Genomic DNA, 23,803 nt, shown 5'->3' on the forward strand with positions numbered 1-23,803 from the left:
GAATGGAGCTGGGGGTGGAGAGGTCGTCCCCCTCAGATTGAATTCCGCGACAGAAGCCGTAGGAGTGAATTACGGGAAATTTCAAATGACATTCATGAGTTACATGAACCGAAGTAGACACAGTAACCTGGCAACAACAGAGTGGGTACTAGCCTAAGTACAACAAATTATAAGAATACTGACAGAAAATTAAATGAAGAAGAAGGGGGAGGGCCGTTGGCGATGTAAATTGTATTTTTTAATCAGGAAAGGTCTTAACTGCACCAGTGATTTGTCTGGGAGGTGCAGGCCACAACCATACAGACGATACTCGAGTGACCTCTCACCTGCAAGCATGTTCACAGTTCGGCGTTGTGTTGTGACACAAGTCGTCTCCTTTAGCGACAAGGTGACACAATGACATCTGAGCTATTAAGTACTGCACACGCTTAAGTGAGGAAGTTCCTAAAATAAATAAAATCTCTCTCTCCCCCTCTCTCTCTCTCTCTCTCTCTCTCTCTCTCTCTTTCTCTCTCTCTCTCTCTCTCTCGCTAGTCGGAGCTTCATCGTACAAGTCACGTGAAGCAGAGTGGTCATGTGACAGTCCTCTCTATTTATTTACCCTCCTCAAGTCTCACTCAAAGCGTACAAAGATGGCGGAAGTAGAGGAACGGCGAAACCTGTTGGGTAGCGATGATGAAGGTGATAACGTTTCGTTTTCAGACACTACGGATGGACCGGGACCGAGGAGAACCATGTCCGCTATAACCGATCCGAGTCGATTGCCACACCGAATTATTGTCCTTAGTTTTATGTGCTTTCTGGGATTCGGTAAGATGAACCGGCGTTTTAACTCGAAAGTTTATTAATCTTCATACCAAATAAAGTAATGACATGATTCGTTTTTGCGACTGTGTCTACCAACGGCGACTTCATTGTAGGCCATAACTATTTTGATAGTGCACAGCATGATCGTTTTGGTGCTGACTGGTCACTTTTTTGTTTCAGGAAGCTACTTCTGTTATGATAATCCCGCAGCGCTGCAAAAACAAGTTATTCAGGTAATGTTGTGTGGTATGAAAAAAACCTTATGTCGTGACCGGACCAGTGTTACTGACAGGACAGTTTGTATACAGTAAGACTGTATCCTGAAACCGGCAACTTCATTGCCGGTTATTTTAACATTTAATTGTGTGCGAGCTCGAGATGTCAAACACTTGGGCGCGACTGCAACTTCAAGCGGCCGTTCGCTCTCCGGTGTGATTCCCTCAGTTCAGTGGGAACAGGGAAGTGGTTGTCACTCACGGTTGTGAATGTATTAATACCATTTGGTTTTAGTAAATGTATAAGTGACGCTAAACAAGAATGTCCATCCTGCATGGTCAACAACGTTTAACTCCACTACTGTCTCCCACTGTATTCCTGGTGTAGGACATGAACTTGAACACGGTTCAGTTTATGCAGCTGTATTCCTGGTATTCATGGCCAAACGTCATTCTCTGTTTCCTGGGAGGGTTCATGCTGGACAGGGTGTTTGGCATCAGGTTGGCATCTCCAGGAACAGACCCACACATCCACTAGCCTCTAATGTACAGCTGCTTCCAACTTAAACCCTCTTAATATATGAATATGTGTTACTTGTGTTGCAGGTTGGGAACCATCATCTTCGCGCTGTTTGTCTTTGTTGGACAGGTGAGCAGAATCAGTTTTTGCCAAAAGTTAGTTTTCACATACGAGGAATTTTCTTTGATAGATTGGTGCATAACAATATATATATATAGTAAGTATCAAATCAAATCAAATGTATTTGTATAGCCCTTTTTACACGCAAGCATGTCACAGAGGGCTTCACATACGCCCATAGAACTACCCCTCAACCAACCTAAACCCTCAATAAGATGCAAACAAATTCTAATAAAGAATACTACAAAAGGTGTACTATATGACTGTTTGGTAAAATACATGGAGAGCAGTACAGTTTGTGCAGCAGGAGGTTTCTCCAGTAACTGGAGGGTTGGTTTGAACATTGGTACGGACAAATCACAGGATTTAACACCTGCATTGCTGCTAACTGTTGGTGGAGACTTATCAGTCATTTCTGACTGAGGATGGGCAGAGTATTTGGATATTCAAACTAGTAACAGTAGTCAACTTAATAGTGAGCAGTGCAAAAACATAGGCGATGCTACGTTTAAATGTTTTAATAATCCTGCATGTCCGCCGGTTCTTCTAAATATATACATTAGTATTATTATTATTTCACCAGGTTCTGAATGTGTAGAACTGTGTGTGTTGGTCTGCTCTCCCAGGTGATCTTTGCGTCCGGTGCTCTGCTGAACAGGTTCTGGTTGATGGAGGCCGGCCGGTTCGTGTTTGGGTGAGATCAGATATCTGTCTAACACCGGGGATAATTGATGGACACGTGGCCTCCAGACTCCTCCATCCAACCCACCTTCCTGGCCCATCTCCCCCCTAACGGTGCTCTTTCTCTGGGCAGGATTGGAGGCGAGTCCCTGGCTGTGGCCCAGAACACCTATGCTGTGAACTGGTTCAAAGGGAAGGAGCTCAACCTGGTCTTTGGTCTCCAGCTTAGCATGGCCAGACTGGTAAACACACAGTACACACACACACAATACACACACACACACAATACACACACACACACACACATCATGACCAGCCACCCCTACAAGCTGTAGTTGTGTGTGTTGCATATTTTTTCAATTCCTGTGTTTGTGTGTGTGTGTGTGTGTGTGCTCAGGGCAGCACAGTCAACATGAACATCATGGGCTGGGTGTACAACAGAGTAGGAGACCTGGTGGGGTCAGCAGGATACACCACACTGGGAGTCTCCCTCATGATTGGTGAGCTGTCTGCCTGCCCGTCTGTCTGTCTGTCTGTCTGTCTGTCTGTCTGTCTGTCTGCCTGCCCGTCTGTCTGTCTGTCTGTCTGTCTGCCCGTCTGTCTGTCTGTCTGTCTGTCTGCCCGTCTGTCTGTCTGCCTGCCCGTCTGCCTGCCTGCCCGTCTGTCTGTCTGTCTGTCTGCCTGCCCGTCTGTCTGTCTGTCTGCTCTTCCTGTCTGTCTGCCCGTCTGTCTGTCTGTCTGCCTGCCCGTCTGTCTGTCTGCCTGCTCTTCCTGTCTTTCTGCTCTTCCTGTGTGTGTGTGTGTGTGTGTGTGTGTGTGTGTGTGTGTGTGTGTGTGTGTGTGTGTGTGTGTGTGTGTGTGTGTGTGTGTGTGTGTGTGTGTGTGTGTGTGTGTGTGTGTGTGTGTGTGTGTGTGTGTGTGGTGTCTGGAGGGGGTAACATGATCCTGCTTGTCTCCCTATGCTGGGCCCAGCCCTGTCATGGCTGAACGAGCCATTCTGCTTCTCTGGAGCTCATGTATCACTTCCCTGTTTTCTCTTACAGGCACACACACACACGCACACTTGGCCCTCCTCTCCCATTGGTAGTTTCTGATCTTACTAACTACCTCTGAGAAGCAGGATTCTGCCAGGGTCGTCACACACACACACACACATCTGACACCTCCCCCTCTCTGCCTTGCTCCCCTTATCTTTGTTTCTTTTGATCTTTATCTCTGTCTGTCTCTCTCTCTCTCTAGGTGCGTTGACCTGTGTGTTCTCCCTGGTGTGTGCTCTGGTGTTGGCTGTCCTGGACAGGAGAGCAGAGAGGATCCTCAACAAGGAGCAGAGCAACACCGGTGAGGGAGGGAGGGAGGGAGGGAGGGAGGGAGGGAGGGAGGGAGGGAGGGAGGGAGGGAGGGAGGGAGGGAGGGAGGGAGGGAGGGAGGGAGGGAGGGAGGGAGGGAGGGAGGGAGGGAGGGAGGGAGGGAGGGAGGGAGGGAGGGAGGGAGGGAGGGAGGGAGGGAGGGAGGGGTTCTACAGTGTTGCTTCCAACGTTTGGAATGATGGTGTATGTGTGTCTCCAGGGGAAGTGATCAAGCTGACTGATGTAAAAGACTTTCCGTTCCCCCTCTGGCTCATCTTCCTCATCTGTGTGGGTTATTACGTAGCCATATTCCCCTTCATCGGCCTGGGACAGTGAGTACACACACTCACACGCACCCACACACACACACACACACATACATACATACATATGTCTGGGGAAAGAAAATAGAATATATATACTATACAGGATAAAATACTGGATATTTTAGGTCTGTAGTATTTAGTCTGAATCCTGGTGTTGCTGAGCGATAACCTAGCAACCACTCTCCTAGCAACCACTCTCGCTGCTCCAGAGATAATCTGTCTGAGTGAAAGAATGATTATCTGATTCAGAAATAAATACTGATGTCACCTAGATACAGCTAGACTGTTGGACACCGCATTCCGCAGTGTGTGTGTGTGGGTGTTTGTGTGTGTCTCTCTATGGTGGATCAGTGTAGTGGGGTGTGTGTGTGTGTGTGTAACCATAACCATCTGAGCATCTTTGTCTTGCAGGGTGTTTTTCATTGAGAAGTTTAACTTCTCTCCGGCACAAGCCAGAGCTATAAACAGGTAAGAACACACACACACACACACACTGTGGTGTTGGAGCTGTCAGATGTGCTGCAGCGTTTATTACACAATGTTCATTTTTGGTGCAGCGTTTATTGGAGGGCGGCATTTAATTAGTAAGAGAGATTTAGATAATTGTAGCTGCTGTGCGGCCATAAACCAAGAATAGACAAGGAGGTCAAACACAAAGCAAAGTGTAAAATTGAAGCTGCGCGTGTGTCTACATTGTGTAGAAATCTTACACTTTAGCTTTCAAACAGAAAGCTGTGCAGAAAGCACTCATCAGCAGCAACAGGTCTGTAGCACAGGAACTTGCTACCTAGCTATTGTACACTTGTGATTTACTTGTGTAATAAATACTGTGTTTTAATTTAACTAATTAAATAACAGTTTTCTGATTGTTTTTGGTGCTGCGTTTAATCGAGGGCGGCGTTTAATCTAAAAAATACGGTATATGGAAATCTTCCTATATGTGATGTGTCCCTCCAGTGTGGTGTACATCATCTCTGCCCCGGCCTCCCCACTGCTGGGCCTCCTGGTGGACCGCACAGGCAGGAACGTGCTGTGGGTTCTCTGTGCAGTGGTGTGCACTCTGCTCGCTCACATGATGCTGGCCTTCACCTTCTGGAACCCCTGGATCGCCATGGTGACCCCCACCACCCCTCTACGGCCAGATTAGGAGTTGTTACAATATGAATATATGAATAATAATGAGATTGATACTGGATATATAAATGTGGGTGTGTGAGAGATGTAGTGACCCTGTGTGTGTGTGTGTGCTCCAGTCTCTCCTAGGCTTGTCATACTCCCTCCTGGCCTGTGCTCTGTGGCCCATGGTGGCCTTCGTGGTGCCAGAACACCAGCTGGGGACCGCATACGGCTTGTATGATGATGAGGGTGATGAGGGTGGTGGTGATGAGGGTGGTGATGAGGGTGATGATGATGATGAGGGTGAAGGTGATGATGGTGTTTATGGTGATGATGGTGTTTATGATGATGATGATGATGAGGGTGATGATGAGGGTGAAGGTGATGATGGTGTTTATGATGATGATGATGAGGGTGGTGATGATTATGACGGTGAAGGTGGTGGTGATGATGATGATGAGGGTGAAGGTGGTGGTGATGAGGGTGATGATGGTGTTTATGATGATGATGATGATGGTGGTGGTGATGATGGTGTTTATGATGATGAGGGTGATGAGGGTGAAGGTGGTGATGATGGTGTTTATGATGATGATGGTGATGGTGGTGGTGGTGATGATGGTGTTTATGATGATGAGGGTGATGAGGGTGAAGGTGGTGATGATGGTGTTTATGATGATGATGATGATGATGATGATGATGGTGGTGGTGATGATGAAGGTGCTCTCTCCTCCCAGCATGCAGTCCATCCAGAACCTGGGGCTGGCCCTCATCTCCATGGCAGCAGGTTCCATCCTGGACAGCAGAGGATACCTCTTCCTTGAGGTCTTCTTCAGCGCCTGCGTCTGCTGTGAGTCTGGGAGTGTGTGTGTGTGTGTGTCTGCTGTGTGTCTGGGAGTGTGTGTGTGTGTGTGTGTCTGCTGTGTGTCTGGTGTGTGTGTGTGTGTGTGTCTGCTGTGTGTCTGCTGTGTGTCTGGTGTGTGTGTGTGTGTGTGTCTGCTGTGCGTGTGTGTCTGCTGTGTGTCTGGGAGTGTGTGTGTGTGTGTCTGCTGTGGGTCTGGTGTGTGTGTGTGTGTGTGTGTGTCTGCTGTGCGTGTGTGTCTGCTGTGTGTCTGGGAGTGTGTGTGTGTGTGTGTGTCTGCTGTGGGTCTGGTGTGTGTGTGTGGGTGTGAGATGCACTGCTTGATTGAAATAGATTTGAGGTCTCTCTCTCTCTCTCTCTCTGTCTCTCTCTCTCTCTGTGTCTCTCTCTGTCTCTCTCTCTCTCTCTGTCTCTCTCTTAGTGGCTCTGATTGCCGTGGTGATGCTGTACTTTGTGGACTATCTCCGAGGTAAGAGTTTATACACCTGACCCTGTCCTGTATACACCTGACCCTGTCCTGTATACACCTGACCCTGTCCTGTATACACCTGACCCTGTCCTGTATACACCTGACCATGTCCTGTATACACCTGACCATGTCCTGTATACACCTGACCCTGTCCTGTATACACCTGACCCTGTCCTGTATACACCTGACCCTGTCCTGTATACACCTGACCATGTCCTCTCTCTCTCGCTTTCTCTCTCTCTCTCTCTCTCTCTCCCCCCCCCCCCCAGGTGGAGACCTGAACCTGTCAGCTTCAGCCAGAGCCAAACTCCTCAAAGACTCTACTCCTGAGGCAGAGTAAGACCCCACCTCCTCTCTCCCAGCCTCCCTCCTCTCTCTCTTTCTCTCCCTTCCTACTCTCTCCCTCCCTTCTCTCGTACCTCTCCCTTCCTCCTCCTCTGCTCAGACATTCCTGCATGACCCTGGTTCATATGTTTACTTCACCACCCTAGTTATTAGGGATGTTTGATTTCCCAGCAGACACTACCAAGCAGAGCAAAACATGAGCAATCACAACACAGGCGTTTCAAGCTAAAAGGTGCACAGAGTATGCAAATCAACTTGTTGATAGAAGTAGCCAGAGAAAGACAAACCTCTGTTGGGCTATTAATCAGAAGGTTGTTGGTTCAATTCTTGGCTGTGCCAAATGACGTTGTGTCCTTGGGCAAGGCACTTCACCCTACTTGCCTCAGGGAGAATGTCCCTGTACTTACTATAAGTTGCTCTGGATAAGAGTGTCTGCTAAAATGACTAAATGTAAATGTACTGGGGCTGCAACAACTAATCGATTTAATAGATTAAAATCGATTATTAAAAGCGTTGGCAACGAATTTCATTATCGATTCGTTGTGTCGCGCGATTATTACACCACTCTAAGTCGCAGAGATGTTTGAGTATTTAAAAAAAAAAAGTTTAGTTGAGCGCGGAGCAGAGCGGAGGTTGAGAAAAGACATTGTTGAGTAACGTTGTTCTGAAACACATGGCGGAGAAATCAGTCGACTTAAGTCATCCAAGGTGTGCAGCATTTCACACTAAATACGTCCAAAAGGTGTGTTAATTGACCGAGGTGAAGTTAGTTTCATATTCCACATTCGGCTCACACATTCTGAAGACGCTACTTTGCAGCGTCGCGTTAGGGACCGGGTGAAAACTACCCACACCATTTTGAAAAATGGTACACCAGAGTATCTTAACAATGTCTGGTATACTTCCACAGCCTTTACTTTTTCAATTAAGTTTCAAATAAAATGATAGAAAATCACTCATCTTTGAAAATAGATTAATCCTCGCAAATGTTAACCTTTTTCGAAATTGTGTCAAAATATCTTCTATATACACCAGATAATTCTAATAAAGTTTGGCCTACTTCCACAACCTTTCAATTTTCAAAAATGTTTTTAACAAAACTCCAATAAATTGCTTATCTCTGAAGATGGCATTAAATCCACGCTAATATTAATATTTTTTTCAAAATTGTGTGCTTGTTTGTGCACATTCTGAAGATTTTTTGCACTGTGAATTTGCACTGTCAGTTCTGTTTTTGAATAAAGGGTTGGAAATAAATGCTTTTTTGTTTTTAGTTTTTTTATCCGATTCATCGATTAATCGAAAAGAATCGACAGATTAATTGATTACTAAAATAATCGTTAGTTGCAGCCCTAAAATGTACACATCTCTCAAGTGGATTTTCTAACTGTTATTTGCAGTGAAATGTTTGATTTCCCCACAAATCGTAACATGTAGACTAGAGAATACAAAAAAGCAATTCATAGAATGTTTTTTAAGAGATCTGATGAAACAAATCAGTCGAACCTTTAGTATGTAAACAATGTGAGTATGAAAGTAGTATTAATGTAACTTGACATTAGATACATGTGGTTCTTCTCCTGCATGCCACAGAGTCCTGCCTCCTCCCCCCTGCCTCCCTGCCTCCCCCCTGCCTCCCTGCCTCCACATGTCCACAATGTTAATTGGTTTACGCTTGTGTGTGTGCTTGGAGGAGATGGCTGTGGAATCGAGAGTATGTCAGGATTATGCTGACTGGCTATGAATGTGTCTCTGTGGGCATGCAGATATATACTATATGACTGTGTGTGTGTGTGTGTTGGAGCGTGCCTGACTGTGTGTGTGTGTGTGTGTTGGAGCGTACCGGACTGTCTGTGTGTGCTTGTCTGCGTAGCTAGTGTCTAGTCTCCCCCACAGACCCTCTAACACCCAGGCTGTGTGCTGTCGTTGTGTTCCAGATGACAGGTGTCAGACCTGCCCTGGGCCCCTGTCCTGCCCCCTCCACCAGGGGGCGCCACAGCACTACTGACCCCTCCCTCGACTGTGCACTGGCTCCTCCCACCACACCTCTGACCAAGCCTATCATCTAAACTGACACTCCTCCTTGCACTTAACTGACCAATCACAGACAAGCTGACTGCTTTGGCTGGCCAATGGCTGACTGTTTCCTGTGTTGGCTTACCTCATCCCAACTTCTGCCCCACATCTCCTTCTACACAAACTACAGGACTTTTATCATCTTTTTGCCAACTTCATTCTGGCAGGTTTTTCTGCTGAGGTACTGATGATGGACTGGGAGGAGACAAAATGGACTTGATTGTCTACGAGTATCGAGGAGTCTGCTTTGATTAGCCTCATGATTTAAACGTTTTTTTTAATGACTTTTATTTATATTGGTGGGGGAGGTGAATTCATAACAACCTCTTAATCTCCTGTTTTACCGTCACACTGACCAGATTTATGTTCATTTTATCACCATCTTTACCGAAGTTAAGATCGTCTTCTTCTATCGCTTTGTTCTTTAAACTCTGGTTCTCGGTGCCTGTGTGGTGTGAGGTGTGTGTGAGGTGTGTGTGTGTGGTGTGTGTGAGGTGTGTGTGTGTGTGTGGTGTGCATGCCTGCGCATGACCAGATGCAGGGGCTCATAAACTCTTTATGTCCTCCTTGACAACCGTTCGTGACCACAGGCTCCGTCAGGCCTGGGGTTGTGTACATCCTTCCGCTGTAGGGAAACATTCAGAATGAACCGCTCGACTTGGTAATGTTGTTGTTCTCTTTTTGATCAAGGGCTAAGAGGTAGGGGTACATACCCCTTAAAACCTTAAAAGTGTTTTTGAGAGCTTACTTGAAACCAAGGGGTATGTGAATACTGTGCAACCGGCGGAGTATTGGGATTGGGCCTTAACCCTAATGACCTGACTCCTGAAACCTTTATGAAATCTCCCAACTGTGGCACACATGAGGGTGCAGCAGGACAGCAGCAGGCCAGCCCCTCCAAGGCAACCAGGAGACCAGTCTCAGTGCTCTCCCAGGTCCTGACCAGGAACAGGGCATTAGAGAGATCTGGTCTGCATGTTTATATTTGGGTTGTTTGTGGAGGAAACATTTGTGTGCTTGAGGAGAACATGGTGTACACAGAAACCACACCTGACCACCAAACGGTGCCCCATGCGGGAATCAAACCCCGGACCTTCTCTTGGGGCGGGTTGTAGAATTTGGCAGTTTGTGAGGATGGCTCCTTGGTGGCAGTGGTGTGGAATGTTTACCAAGTATTACAAGGGATGTTTTTTTGTTAAATTTTTTTTGGTGCCAATTGATCAATCTCAGGAATGAGCTTTTTAAAATGTTGTTTACAGAAGCTCTAAATGACTTGGGAGGTGTTTTAACCATTAGGACTGTGTTTATTTCTACTTTAGCCTTGTATGGTTTAATGTTAGCGGTTAGCTTAGCTTCAATGTTAGCATTGTTAGCTGATGACTTGGCTGTAATGTCAGCTGTTGAGCTTTGCTTTAATTTCAGCTTTCGTAGCTGTTAGCTTTGCTATAATTGTAGCCATGTTAGCTTTTCTTTTAGCGCTGTGTGATTGTTCCTGCTGGAAAATCTGCTGTGGGTGGCGGCCTGCTGGCCAGACTGCGCTCCAACAGAGGTCATGTTACCTCCACAGGTCAAAGGTCGTCATGACCAGGTCGCCATCTTCCCAGTTGTCATACCGACATGGTTGACAGCCATGTTGGTGGTCAAATTATAGATAAACACCGAATTGTTACTGACGTCAAGAATCAAGTATACTAAATACCACACTGTATAATCTGATGTATTATTCTGTATTCTCTGACAAATTACAGATATACACGAAAATAAAATAATGTTTTCAAAAACAGACCCAAGGTTTCTGATATGTGAATTGTTAACCTAACCTTATGTGTTGCTGCCCCATCTGTGTTCCGTCCCATCTGCACCAGGGAAGATGTCAATTTCTGCAGACTTATGTCAAAGCACATACTGTGCTGGTGGTGGTGGTGCTGGTGGAGGTGATGATGATGATGATGATGATGAAGGTGCTAACCTCCAGCAGGATGAGGGGGCGTGGCCGAGTCATGAAGCTGACTGATGAGGAGCTGGCCAAACTCAAGCCCATGTCTGCCTTCAGCATCCGCAACCGTTACCTGTCCAGACTGGGGGCTCAGGTACTCATGAAATGTAGTTATTGTTCTGTGTCTGCTAAATACAGACTGGTGTTGTCAGATTTTCCTTCATAATTGTGTAAATGCTAATGGATGATTGCTTAATTTTCTCTTCCCCCCCCCTCTCCCTCCTCATCCCTCTTTCCCCTCCTCCCAGCTTCCAGACCACTGTTGCACCCACCTGTCCTCGCTAGCGTACAGAAGTGTCCTGAAGTAGTAGCCTAGCCTGGGATAACTTGACTTAGCCTAGCTCACCTGGGATAACCTGACCTAGCCTATAGCTCACCTGGGATAACCTGACCTAGCCTAGCCTTGGCTGTGTTTCTGCTGTGATGGACCACCATTCCCCAGAGCTAATGCACTGCACTCATCTCTATGATTCTCTATCATCACAAACCAAATGGGAGGCAGAACATGCACAACAATGTTATTTACTTACACAAGGGGTGCTATTTGTTGCTGTGACAAAGTATTTATTAAAGTTAGGCTATTGATTGCAATGGTGTTTCAGTGTCACTGTACGGTGTCATGTCCAGGCTGATGCATTTCAGCTCCTCACAGTGGATCTCGGGCTATAGTCGGTAAGCGTAAAAAGACGATCCGGTCTACCGGCAACTTCCACTAGGCACACCGCCGGTTGTATCTTCCTGTGTTTGCGCCTCAACCGGTCCCAGATCTCCCTGCGTTGCCTACTAGGCACGAGGAAATAGAACAGAGGGTTGACGCAGCAGTTGATGCTCACGAGCGGCTTCCACACCTTGTATGATATCATCGCCACGTTCAGAACCCTGCAGTCCGCACTCATATACACGCGCACGAACATGTACGACGTCTGCGCGATGTGGTACGGGACGAAACAGAGCACGAACATCAGACACACCGCCAGGATCACGTGCAACGACTTTCTGCGCATCTTCGTTCGCACGCGTGTGCTACCTCCTCCGGTCCTGTCACACAGAACCCACATCACGGAGCAGTAGCAGAACACTATGACCAGAAACGGTATTAGGAATCCGACCAGCGCCAAAAAGATCCCGTAGGGAAAGTATTGCTTGAAGTTCCTGGGGCTAGTCATCTCAAAGCACACCGTCATATTGTTTATTGAACCCGTGTGCGAGTACACAAGAGTGGGCGCTATCTCCGCCGTCACCAGGACCCACACCGAAACAGATACTAAAACGGCGAAGTTGTTTGTCCTCAACCGGAACGCGGTCATGGGGTAGCACACCCCGAGAAAGCGGTGCACGCTGATGCACATGAGGAACATCATACTGCCGTGAAGATTGGCGTAGAAAAAGTACCTCACGGCTCTGCACGTGAAGTCACCGAAAGGCCACGCGCTGTTGTAGGCGTAGCTGATGATGAGAAGCGGCAAAGCCAGCACGTAGAGTAGGTCCGCCACGGCCAGGTTGGTAAGATAGATAACGGAGCGACTCCAGCGTCTCGTCCGTTCACACACCGACCAAAGTAAAGCCCCGTTCAAGACCAGGCCAAGCACGAATACCACACTGTAGGTCACGGGCAGAAGTATCCGTTTGTAAAATTCGGATACCGGACACAAGGTGAAGTTTTGTCCATTCATAATGTCGATAGGCTATATTTCATAAATGGTCACCTCGATAGGGTTAATAAAGGCTATCCATTTGTCTCCCCACTTAACCGCCAGTAAGCTATTTTAGATCGGCCTGCCTTGGCAGTTCAAAACCAGTCGTGAGCGTGAGACGCGCAGTGAGACCGTCGGTTAAGCTACTTTTATCTGAAGCCGTGGGTCTCTCCCGAGCAGTCTGTGTGCAGAGCTAAACCGGCACTACGCCACCGTAGATAAACGAGCAAAGACGTGGCTGAATAAACAATGAGCCTCAGTTTACACAGAGCTATGACGTTATTGAATTGATTTAGGCCATATGTTCACCTTAAACAGCAGAGATGGCAAAAGTACACACATCCTTCATGCTAGTCGAAGTACAGATACTCATGTTTAAAAAGACTGGTAAAAGACGTGCTGAGTACACTTTTTCAGTCAGTTAAAGTATAGAAGTGTGGGCTCTGACATATAGGCCTAAAAAGTAGCCATTCCCTGTTTTAGTGCCATGCTGGTAACTGGACCTCACAAACAGGGCAGAGTACAGCAGAACCTGCAGTAGAGTCCTCGTCAAGGAGGCCTGTAATAGACTGGGTTTCTCGGCTTAAGAGTTATCATGTGATTGTTATGTGATTGGTTCTCGAAGTCACCTGACTTAGTGTAACGAGTAAGCTAAGAAGTTAGTTCTGGAGCGGGAGACTTGTGTGTATGTATGCTAGTGATTTCTATCTGTCCTAGTAAACGTGTTCAGTTATATAAACCATCGTCTGAGTGCTTAATATAAACCCACCAAGATATCACTATACTCTTCAATGATGCAAACCTTTTTTATAAAGCTTTTCCCGAAAAATGTTTTCAACCTTTAGAAACAATTTGTAAAAAAAAATTGGGAACATATTTTTTTTTCAAACTCTAAAACGTTATTTTTCAAACTTTCGAGAATTGATTTTCGAATCTGTTTTTTCACACACACAGTGAAAGGAGAGAAGAGACGGGGAGAACACAGAAGCCTACAACAGAGTAAAATATAGTACTTTTTGTTTTACCTTTTAAAAAGAAAAAACAATATTTCTTGTTACCTTCTACTTTGCTCCATAGTAAGTGTTTTGTGCTGTTGGAAATGACAAAAAGACGATGACAAGAAATACATTTGATCATGCCACCAAAAAAGGCTATCTTCAGATAAGAACTAAAGTAACGTTTCTGGCTTAAAAATCTAACAAGTAGAAAGTGCAGATATTTATGTAAACATATAAGGTGTGAAAGTAAAACTTTGTGTAAAGTACAAGTAAAGTACAAACAAGTAAAGTACTGATAAAATCTATATAAGCAGCTTACAGTAACAAAACATTTGAGATTGGTCATATGAGATTGGTCTAGCCTATAATTGAATATTCCAGAATTGTTTGACTCCAGCCACCGAAGATATATGCACTTCTGATATTTGATTTTCTGGTCTTTCGACATTTTTACCTCTTTTTTGTGGTAATGGCTTTATACATGCACATTATACAGTACCAGTCAAAAGTTTGGACACGTGTCACAATCTGTACGTCGCTTTGGATAAAAACGTCAGCTAAATTCTAAAATTGTAGCACTTTTATTTCAGAGCGTCTGAATGTACCTTATAGACCGTCTCACGAAATTATTGAATGATCATGATTATGTCAAATGTGACATTATTCCTCACATTGATCTGAGGGTGGCCTGCCTCACACACACACACTCGCGCACACACTCGGCCTGGACGGTATAAATCATGTACGAGGATCCCATTGGCTGAGAGCGTTTCCCAGGTCCGGCTTCACCGACTGTTGGGCGGCTCCGTTCTCCAGCTGTTTATTCGTGTCTGTCTGACCGCGGGAAGGACCAGCCATGCTCACAACCGGCAATTATCGGTAAGTGTATCTCAACGCCTTTTACCAAGCTATTATCTTGTTTCACGACCTACTTCAGTAGACATGTATCCGGACACGATCAGCTCGGTAGCAATAACAAACGGTATCTCAGAGACTTTGAGTGACAAGAATCTTGTTGGAGACCTGCGCTGTCACCGTGAAACGAGAGAAGTGATCTGTCTGTGGTCGATATGCTAGACTATCACGAGTCTGATCCACGCTGCTTGTGTGATTGAAGGAACACGTATCCGGGAGAAGACGCAAGGATGCGGAGCGGGAGTCAGGGCTCCGCGCGGGAGCGGAAGCACCTTGCCCTCTGCATCAATCAGGTAACTATGACCCGTCCTCTCGAGCTGGAGATGACCTTATATCCGTTTAATCTTTGACGTTATTGACCGATGTTATTTGATTGGGTTCGCTGCGATGTAGGAACGTAACAGTTTCTCGTTTCCTAAACTTGCGGTGAGCCGAACACCGCAGGGGAGGCTTCAACCGAAGCCTTGTTTCCAGCACCACGGACAGCGAACCCCCCGGTTTTGCGGCGGTTGAACGGCGAGATCCAGGCTATAGCGGACCGCTCATTCTCTCCTTCTCTCTCTTAAAAATGAAGGCTAACTACCGCACATTCTCTCTCTCTCTTCAACGGTTTCCCGTCTGCGCGCTCGGAATTACATCCAATTACCAGTCTGAGAGACGTCGGAATAAGGGATCGATCACTGTGGCACGAGACGGCATGACTCTGGTAGCCAGGAGAGTCTCACTGTCAATCACGGCACTGATTCAGTTAGAGTTGGGGCTCGAGAAAGTTCAATTTCCTAGAGGAGGAGAAAGAAATAGAGAAAGAGGGAGGGAGAGAAGGACTTTTCACCTGACATTCAGAGCTTCTGAATATTTCATGGTGGTGATGTAGTGCTTGCATTACCGGCTAGGGGAGATATTGAGTGCGCAAGCACCAACAGTGTTGTTCCATGATAGCATTCTTTCTGCTCCGCAAAACATTATGATGGTGCGTTCTCTGTGTGTGTATGGGTTCCTTATCTGTTTCCAGAACTGTCTGATAGATATTTGACTTGTTTAACCCGCAGGTGACATTTGTTTTACGTGTTGTGAAGAAAAATCCCAGCTTGAGATGCAAGCGCCCAACTCAGATGTTTTTAAATGTCCCCTTTTTCTAATCTAAATAAATTAACTTAAACAACAGTTACAGCCAAACCATCCGACCATGTAAATCTTGTTGAGCAGTTTAAACTCTGTGGCTGGTATAAGACGCGCGGTGACGACAGGGAGGGCACTAACAGTCATTATTGTCTAATTGTCGTGTGAAATATGAGCCATGTGAGCAACACCGGTTATTAAACGCATCTTACTGTGTCTGTTTTAGATTCATGATCAGGCACACGCACACCATGCTCATTAATCTAGTACCCCCTAACCCCCCCCTCCCCGCCACACACACACACACACACACACACACACACCCATTACCCAGTAATCAATCGGACAGCTGAATTTTACAGCCAGAGAAGCGTGTTGTTAACCATTTTATAGCGAGGTTATTTTAACTGGATATCCGTGGCTTGATTTGATGAGTTGCAGCATGCCAAGGACAGCCCTGCTCATATAACATTTCTGTATGCAAACCCAACCCCCTCTTGTGAGTCAGGGGAGGGTGAGTTATGTTAAAGGTGACACCTGCTCGTTCAGGGGAGGGGGTGTGTGGGTGCGTTCAGGACCTGGGTGCTGGAGCCAGCAGAACTAACCTGCCTCTAGACATGCTGGCTGCCTCTAGACATGCTGGCTGCCTCTAGACATGCTGGCTGCCTCTAGACACGCTGCCTGCCTCTAGACATGCTGCCTGCCTCTAGACATGCTGCCTGCCTCTAGACATGCTGCCTGCCTCTAGACATGCTGCCTGCCTCTAGACACGCTGCCTGCCTCTAGACACGCTGCCTGCCTCTAGACATGCTGCCTGCCTCTAGACATGCTGCCTGCCTCTAGACATGCTGCCTGCCTCTAGACATGCTGCCTGCCTCTAGACAGGCTGCCTGCCTCTAGACACGCTGCCTGCCTCTAGACATGCTACCTGCCTCTAGACATGCTGCCTGCCTCTAGACAGGCTGCCTGCCTCTAGACATGCTGCCTGCCTCTAGACACGCTACCTTCCATCCATCCGTGACCATGCCAGCACTACAGCAACACAGCTAATCACTAGCACAATCTATCCTCTGATCAATCCATCCAGTCTTCTTTCTCCCCTCCTCCCTGACCCTCCCCCCTCTCTCCTCTCCTCTCCCCCCTCTATCCTCTCCTCTCTCCCCTCCTCTCCTCTCCTCTCTCCCCTCCTCACGGCCCCTCCCCCCTCTCTCCTCTCCTCTCTCCCTCTCTCCTCTCCTCTCTCCCCTCCTCACGGCCCCTCCCCCCCCTCTCCTCTCCTCTCTCCCCTCCTCTCCTCTCCTCTCTCCCCTCCTCACGGCCCCTCCCCCCTCTCTCCTCTCCTCTCTCCCCTCCTCACGACCCCTCCCCCCTCTCTTCTCTCTCTCCCTCCCTCTCTTCCCTCCCCTTCTTTCTCCCCCTCTCCCTTCCCTCAAACATCCAGATGTCTTCCATGCATCAACCATGCTCCCCACAGGTGGAATTAAAATGTCTCCTGCAGTAAGGGGGGGTGCAGGTCGATGGTGAGAGCATTTGGCTGCAGATCAGGAGGTTCGACACCCCCCGCACCTCGCTTTAGGACCAAAGCGTCTGCTAAATGAATCACTCAATATAAGGAAGTTACGGTTTGTGAAAAACCTCAAGAGAGCACACACCCAGTCCAACCCTGAGTGTGTGCACCTGGGAACATGTGTTTAGTGACGTGAGATCACAGCAGACAAGCTACACTGCTGTCACAGGTGGAATACCTCTGTACTGGAAGAAACCTGCTTTGTGCATCTACTAAGCCTAACCCTGTACAGTAGGTTAATAAATATAGGATGTTTGAAGTACAGGACCTATTGTACTGATAGCTGAATAGTGGAGTAAAGCCTTTTTGTGCATGGTAGAGAAGGGCGGGTTGGGTTTTTAATATGAAAACCTTTACATTCATATCCTGACAGCTGGGGGATGCAGTGATGCATTGTGGGAAGATGGAGAGCGTGAGGGAGCGTGAGAGTGAGGCGGGGGTGTCATATTTCACGAGTGCATTATGGTCTGTGCCCGCCCCCTTGGGACGGTGCTACACGCACACACACACACACACACACACACACCAAGTGCTCAGAGTGATTTTTAATAACCTGAGATCTGCTGCAGTGCTGTGTGTGTGTTAGTGGGGTGTGTCTGCGTGTGTGTCTGTATATAGTGATCAGTGTGTTTGTGTATAGTGATGGGAGCGTGTGTGTGTGTGTGTGTGTGTGTGAGAGGTAAACTGAGCACTGACAGCTCATTCTCTCACTCTCACACACACTGTTCTGCTGACGTTGTGGAGCGTCCAGCTCTGGGGCCTGAAGGAGAGCAGGGCTGGGTCACTAAGGAAGGGCTGTGTGTGTGTGTGTGTCTGTCTGTGTATAGCCATTTAAGATTGCCCCGAGTCCCCCTTGCTGCTAAGCAGCCCCACCCTAGCTGCTGGATCACTACCAGGGGATTCATCCCTACTGTACCGTTTAATAGTATGATATACTGGACCATCACTTTCTCCCTTCCTCTCTTCTCCTTCCTCTCCCTTTATCATATCCCCTCTCCTCCTCCCCTCTCTTTCCCCCTCCTCTCCCGTTGTGATGAATTGCTTAATTATAGATCCCACATGGATTCCTTGTCTACATCATGTGTAGTGTGAGTCCAAGGTGAGACAGCTCCCTGGCTCCTCCCCCCTCCTCCAATCCTTCCCTGATTGGACGGTCCCTGTGCTCTAAAGTGTGACAGAGAGGAGACAGGAAGTGGCCAGTGTCTATTTAATGAGGAAGGTGTGTGTGTGTGTGATGACCACATCAGTATCTGAAGGGCAAGCAAAAGACCTTCCCTCACAACAGAGAATGAGCTTTTGTCTTGTTGTGTGTATGTGTGTGAGGGAGAGAGAAATAGAGTGAATGTGTGTGTGAGAGAGAAAGAGAGAGAGAGAGAGAGAGTGTGTGTGTGTGTGTGTGTGTGTGGGAGTGAGAGAGAGTGTGTGTGAGAGTTCTCCTTATTGAATGGCTTTCCCATCGATCTCTGTGATAGAACCAGGTCTGGTAGAAATTATGATTTTAATAACTCATTAATTAGTGGGTGGGGGACTCACTGGTGCATGATGGGGGTTTCTCTCAATTCAATGGGCTTTATTAGCATTAAGAAACATATTGCCAAAGCATCGGTGGGATTACAGAAATAGTATTCATATTATTATTATGGATGTCTGTCTGTGTCCTCTCTCTCTCTCTCTCTCTCACTCTCTCTCTCTCTCTCTCTCTCACACTCTCTATCTCTCTATCTCTGTCTCTCTCTTCCTCTCTGTCTCTCTCTCTCTCTCTCTCTCTCTCTCTCTCTCTCTCTCTCTCTCTCTCTCTCTCTCTCTCTCTCTCTCTCTCTCACACTCTCTATCTCTCTATCTCTGTCTCTCTGTCTCTCTCTTCCTCTCTGTCTCTCTCTTCCTCTCTGTCTCTCTCTCTCTCTCTCTCTCTCTCTGTCTCCCTCTCTCTCTCTCTCTCTCTCTCTCTCTCTCTCTCTCTCTCTCTCTCTCTCTGTCTCTGTCTCTGTCTCTCTCTCTGTCTCTCTCTCTCCCTCTCTGTCTCTCTCTCTCTGTCTCTCTCTTCCTCTCTGTCTCTCTCTCTGTCTCTCTCTCTTCCTCCCTGTCTCTCTCTGTCTCTCTCTCTTCCTCCCTGTCTCTCTCTCTCTGTCTCTCTCTTCCTCTCTGTCTCTCTCTGTCTTGCTGATTGTGTGTGTGAGTGTGGGGGGGGAGGCGGGGGGAGAGATATTACTATTAGAAAAGACAGCAGAGCTATAACTGTTCACCAGCTCTGCCTGCTACCGTATCACTCCTCTTATCATCTGTCCTGGTTTGACACACTCTGTTTCCTGTTTCCTGTCTAGGAGGAAGTGAGGCGCTACCACCGGTTCTGCAGCCGCAGTGGAGGACCAGCCCCCCCCAGGGTGGACAGGTCAGACCGGAACCTTCTACTGCAGTATGGAGGCAGTCTGCTCCGGTCATGGGCGAGAGTGTGTGTGAGATGTAGTCACCTGTCAGTCATGACATGCCCCTTGACCCCTGGCTGACCTTCCTGTCTGTCGTTGTAGGAACCGTTCCCGTAGGAGCGAGGAGGAAGATAACAGCCCTCATCGCCGGGGGCAACAGCATCACTGGGAGACCAAGGCCATTGTGTGAGTGTGAATCTGTTAAATGCCAGCAGGGGGCACTGTGGAAGGATGGTGATAGCGGCACCCTGGATTGTGTATGTGTGTGTGTCTAGATCATGTTGTTGGTGGTATTTGTGATGGATGAGATCAACCTCAGCGCGACCTTAATCTCTGCTCCGGGTTGGCTATCAAGTCCAGGGTCAGAGGTCTGCATCGTGAGTGGGACCCTGTGACCTGGGAGAGCTCTCAGAGGAGCAGCCCCACAGATCATCATCCCTCCCTCTCCCCCTCCCTCCTCCCTCCTCCCTCTCCTCCCTCTCATCCTCCCTCTTCCCTCTCCTCCTCCCTCCTCCTCCCTCTCCTCCTTCCTCCCTCTCCTCCTCCCTCTCCTCCTCCCTCTTCCCTCTACTCCTCCCTCCTCCTCCTCCCTCCTCCCTCTCCTCCTCCCTCTTCCCTCTACTCCTCCCTCTTCCCTCTACTCCTCCCTCTCCTCCTCCCTCTTCTCCCTGGGAGGGGGAGTTAAGGAGAAAGGTGTCAGAAAGTAAAAGGGAGAAAAGGATAAAGGAAAATTGGAAAGAGATGGAAAGTGGAGAGAGAGAGAGAGAGAGAGAGAGAGATGGATGGATGGAAGAGGAGGAAAAGAAGAGAGAGAATGAGAGTGTGGTAGGGCAGAGGGATAAATATGACACACAACAAGATGATGATCTCCCCCCCCTCTCTCTCTCTCTCTCTCTCTCTCTCTCTCTCTCTCTCTCTCTCTTTCTGTTTTATTTCCCAGAATCCAACGGGCCTGGCGTGCTGCCCTGTACCGCCGCCACAGCTGTCATGGTGACAGCGAGGACTGTGCGCATCATCAACACGAGACAGCACCGCGGGCTGGATACCAGACGGCAGCTATGGATGAGGTCGGACCGGAGACGCGAGAGGTAGGAGGATAGGATGGATGGGTGTTAGTGGGGATGATGGGAAAAGAGGGGAGGGGGGAGGTGCGGGGAAGGAGAGGCGTGGGGAGGGGGAGGGGGAGGGGAGGCGAGGCAAGGGGGATGCGTGGGGAGGGGGAGGCGTGGGGAGGGGGAGGCGCGTGGAGGGGGGAGGGGAGGTGGAGGCGTGGGGAGGCGAGGGGAGGGGAGGGGAGGGGGAGGCGTCTGGAGGCGAGGAGGAGGCGTGGGGAGGGGAGGGGGAGGCCTGGGGAGGGGGAGGCGAGGGGGGAGGGGAGGCGAGGGGGAGGGGGAGGGGAAGGGGAGGTGTGGAGGGGGGGCTGATTTGCGTTGGCACAGGGCCCGGGTCCTTAATTAGCCTAATTAAGTAAATTTACAAAGTTGGTTGATTGATTAATGAAGTGCCTCTGCCCTTTCCCGCCCCCACTCACCCTCCATCTCCATGACTCCCTCCCTCCCCCTCTCCCCTGAGAGAGAATGAGAGTAAACTGTAATCACAGGGCAGACACACAAGAGGCAGGGAACAAGGGAGAGCAAGGGAGAGCGAGGGAGAGAGAGAGGGAGAGGGAGAATAATAAGGAACAGAGGACAGATGAGGTGATGGAGGGATGAAGAGGATATGTTTGTAAGGGAGTGATCTGTCAGTTGAAAACAGAGGAGGAGAGATGTTAGAGTCTGTAAAACTGCCAAGATGATGTCAGCATCACAACCTTCTCCTCCCCCCTCCTCCTCCTCTTCTCCTCCCCCTTCCTCCTCTTCTCCTCCCCCTTCCTCCTCTTCTCCTCCCCCCTCCTCTTCTCCTCTACCTTTTCTTCCTTTACCCGTTTTCCTCCCCCTCCTCCCTCCCTCCCCACGCCTCCTCCTCGCCTCCCGACTCCTCCTCCTCCCTGCTCTCTGTCTCTCTGCAGTTTCTCTGTTTGTTCTGTTTATTTGTCTGGGATGAAGTTGGAACAGGATGCTAATTAGACAGGGACTGACAGGACACACACACACTCTGAGAACATGTACAAGTGTTCTGTTATAACTCTGCTTGAAGATTGGTGCTTAGTCTCCTGTTGAGAATCTGTTTGTGATGTGTCGGAACAGGAAGTGGCATTGTTTGTGTTGTGTCAGAACAGGAAGGGGCAGTGTTTGTGTTGTGTCGGAACAGGAAGGGGCAGTTTTTGTGTTGTGTCGGAACAGGAAGTGGCAGTGTTTGTGTTGTGTCGGAACAGGAAGTGGCAGTGTTTTGTTGTGTTGGAACAGGAAGTGGCAGCAACACTGCTCTAACCCTAACCCTCCCTCTATTCCTTCCTCCTTCTATCCCAAGGCTGCTTGGCTCTCTGAAGGACACGCATCCATTACAGGGATGGAAGTGTGTGTGTGTGTGAGAGAGTGAGTGAGAGTGTGTGTGTATATATGAGTGTGTGTGTTCTGAGTGAGTTGTGTGTGAGTACCCCAAGGCGGCTTAGGGACTTTGCCACTGACCTGGGCTGCGTTTCCCGATAACGATGGATTGTAGCAACGATCGAGCAAAAAAACGAAACCATCTATATTTCGTATGTGCGTTTCCCAAACATGCTTGTAACGAGTAGGCTAATCTATGCGCTTTCAAGGGTTACATTACAATGTCTTTGGGAACGGCCCGTAAAACTAAGATGCGTTGTACGATGGATTCTACGATCAACCTAGGCTTATGACACTTTCGGGAAACGCAGCCCTGGAGAGAGGATGGGAAGGGAAGGGGGGAGGGAGGGAGGTGGGAGGGAGGGAGGGAGGTGGAGTCGAAGGGATATTACATGCTAAATGCATAATTTATAACCTAGTGGTATTGAATACTGCACACTTAGACACCAGCATGAGTAGGTCCAGTACTGATGAAATACAGGATATTTACACTAGATATAAGATCTCATCGTATTCCAGTCACACACACACACACACAAACACACACACAAACACACACGCACGCACGCACACACACACGCACACAAACACACACACACACAAACACACACCCATCGAAACCTTGGCCTCTGTAGATGTCAAGGCTGTGTGTGTGTGTGACTTGACCCTGCCCTTAGATATATTATTTACAGCCAAGTGGCAGGGGCCTCTTTGTCTGGGAGCCAATCAATACACCTGACAGACCTGACTTATGGAGCTGGTCCTGATAGCTCACACACACACACACACACACACACACAGGATGATGATGAAGGCTATCACAGACATCCACGCTTTTTACTTCATGCAGAACAGGTAGAACCAGGACAGAACATAGAACAGTGATATCAATTAGAAGTTTGCTGGATGAAGCAGCTTAGTGAGGTGACAGTCCAGAAAAACTTCACCAGACAGGAGTTAGAGGGGAGGAGGGAGGGTTTGGGACAGCATGGTTTTGAATGAGAGAGAGACAGAGAGACAGAGAGACAGAGAGACAGAGAGAGACAGAGAGAGACAGAGAGAGACAGAGGGACAGAGAGAGGGACAGAGAGACAGAGGGAGACAGAGGGAGACAGAGGGAGACAGAGGGAGACAGGGAGAGACAGGGGGAGACAGGGGGAGACAGGGGGAGACATGGGGAGACATGGGGAGACAGAGGGAGACAGGGGGAGACAGGGGGAGACATGGGGAGACATGGGGAGACAGAGGGAGACAGAGGGAGACATGGGGAGACAGAGGGACTGCTGCCTGTCAGGGGTTAACTCCTGTCTGAACTGTGTGTGTGTGTGTTCTCATTAGTGTACCCTGTCAGAGAGAGAGGGAGGGAAGCATGGTTAGGGCGAGAGCGAAGGAGGGAGAGAGTGTTTGAGTCAGCAGATCTGGAGTGTTTGTGGGAGAGGGTTCTCTCATCCCTCAAACCCTGAGCCAACCAAGTGATCTTTTCACACACACACACACACACACACACACACACCGCTTCATTCGTCATGATCGCTTCATTGCCTCCACCCCCATCACCCCTCTCATCCTCACTTCTGTCATCCCTCACCTCTCAGCTCACCTTCCTCCACACAAATGCATATATATAAACACGTCAAGCACACACACACACACATCAATACACACGAACGTCTACATACATGCACCAGCGCTGCACACATCGACACACACACACACACTGCTAGC

General features: G+C 48.4%; 2 protein-coding genes across 6 annotated transcripts; one reads left to right on the forward strand and one right to left on the reverse strand.

Moving 5' to 3' along the window:
- The first annotated feature begins 534 nt into the window (after positions 1-534).
- On the forward strand, positions 535-11,467 carry mfsd1 (major facilitator superfamily domain containing 1). Of its 5 annotated transcripts, none has more exons than XM_084674835.1 (17): positions 547-810; positions 988-1,040; positions 1,411-1,523; positions 1,629-1,671; positions 2,289-2,356; positions 2,477-2,585; positions 2,741-2,843; positions 3,583-3,681; positions 3,910-4,021; positions 4,427-4,483; positions 4,973-5,129; positions 5,269-5,366; positions 5,866-5,978; positions 6,412-6,459; positions 6,729-6,795; positions 10,751-10,970; positions 11,125-11,467. In XM_084674835.1, the coding sequence occupies exons 1-17, from the start codon at positions 633-635 to the stop codon at positions 11,182-11,184; spliced, it is 1,698 nt and encodes a 565-aa protein (XP_084530961.1). In that variant the 5' UTR covers positions 547-632; the 3' UTR covers positions 11,185-11,467. The 5 variants fall into 5 exon arrangements, with proteins under 5 accessions (XP_084530965.1, XP_084530966.1, XP_084530961.1 ...); XM_084674837.1 differs by having other exon boundaries at positions 549-810; positions 10,859-10,970; XM_084674836.1 differs by having other exon boundaries at positions 550-810; positions 10,856-10,970.
- On the reverse strand, positions 11,432-12,707 carry LOC146257980 (P2Y purinoceptor 3-like). Its single transcript, XM_084674841.1, has one exon. It carries the CDS (start codon positions 12,547-12,549, stop codon positions 11,515-11,517), a length of 1,035 nt encoding a protein of 344 aa, XP_084530967.1. The 5' UTR covers positions 12,550-12,707; the 3' UTR covers positions 11,432-11,514.
- Positions 12,708-23,803: the final 11,096 nt, after the last annotated feature.

Source organism: Hypomesus nipponensis, chromosome 15 (genome assembly GCF_054491055.1).
Source record: "Hypomesus nipponensis isolate SF chromosome 15, ASM5449105v1, whole genome shotgun sequence".
NCBI lineage: Eukaryota > Metazoa > Chordata > Actinopteri > Osmeriformes > Osmeridae > Hypomesus > Hypomesus nipponensis.

Bases quoted from the DNA above. Each gene is read 5' to 3' on its own strand.
- mfsd1 (XM_084674835.1), top strand. From the start codon at position 633: ATGGCGGAAGTAGAGGAACGGCGAAACCTGTTGGGTAGCGATGATGAA. The intron at 2,844-3,582 runs GTGAGCTGTCTG...CTCTCTCTCTAG, and splicing joins GGGAGTCTCCCTCATGATTG to GTGCGTTGACCTGTGTGTTC. The intron at 5,130-5,268 runs GTGACCCCCACC...TGTGTGCTCCAG, and splicing joins GGAACCCCTGGATCGCCATG to TCTCTCCTAGGCTTGTCATA.
- LOC146257980 (XM_084674841.1), bottom strand. From the start codon at position 12,549: ATGAATGGACAAAACTTCACCTTGTGTCCGGTATCCGAATTTTACAAA.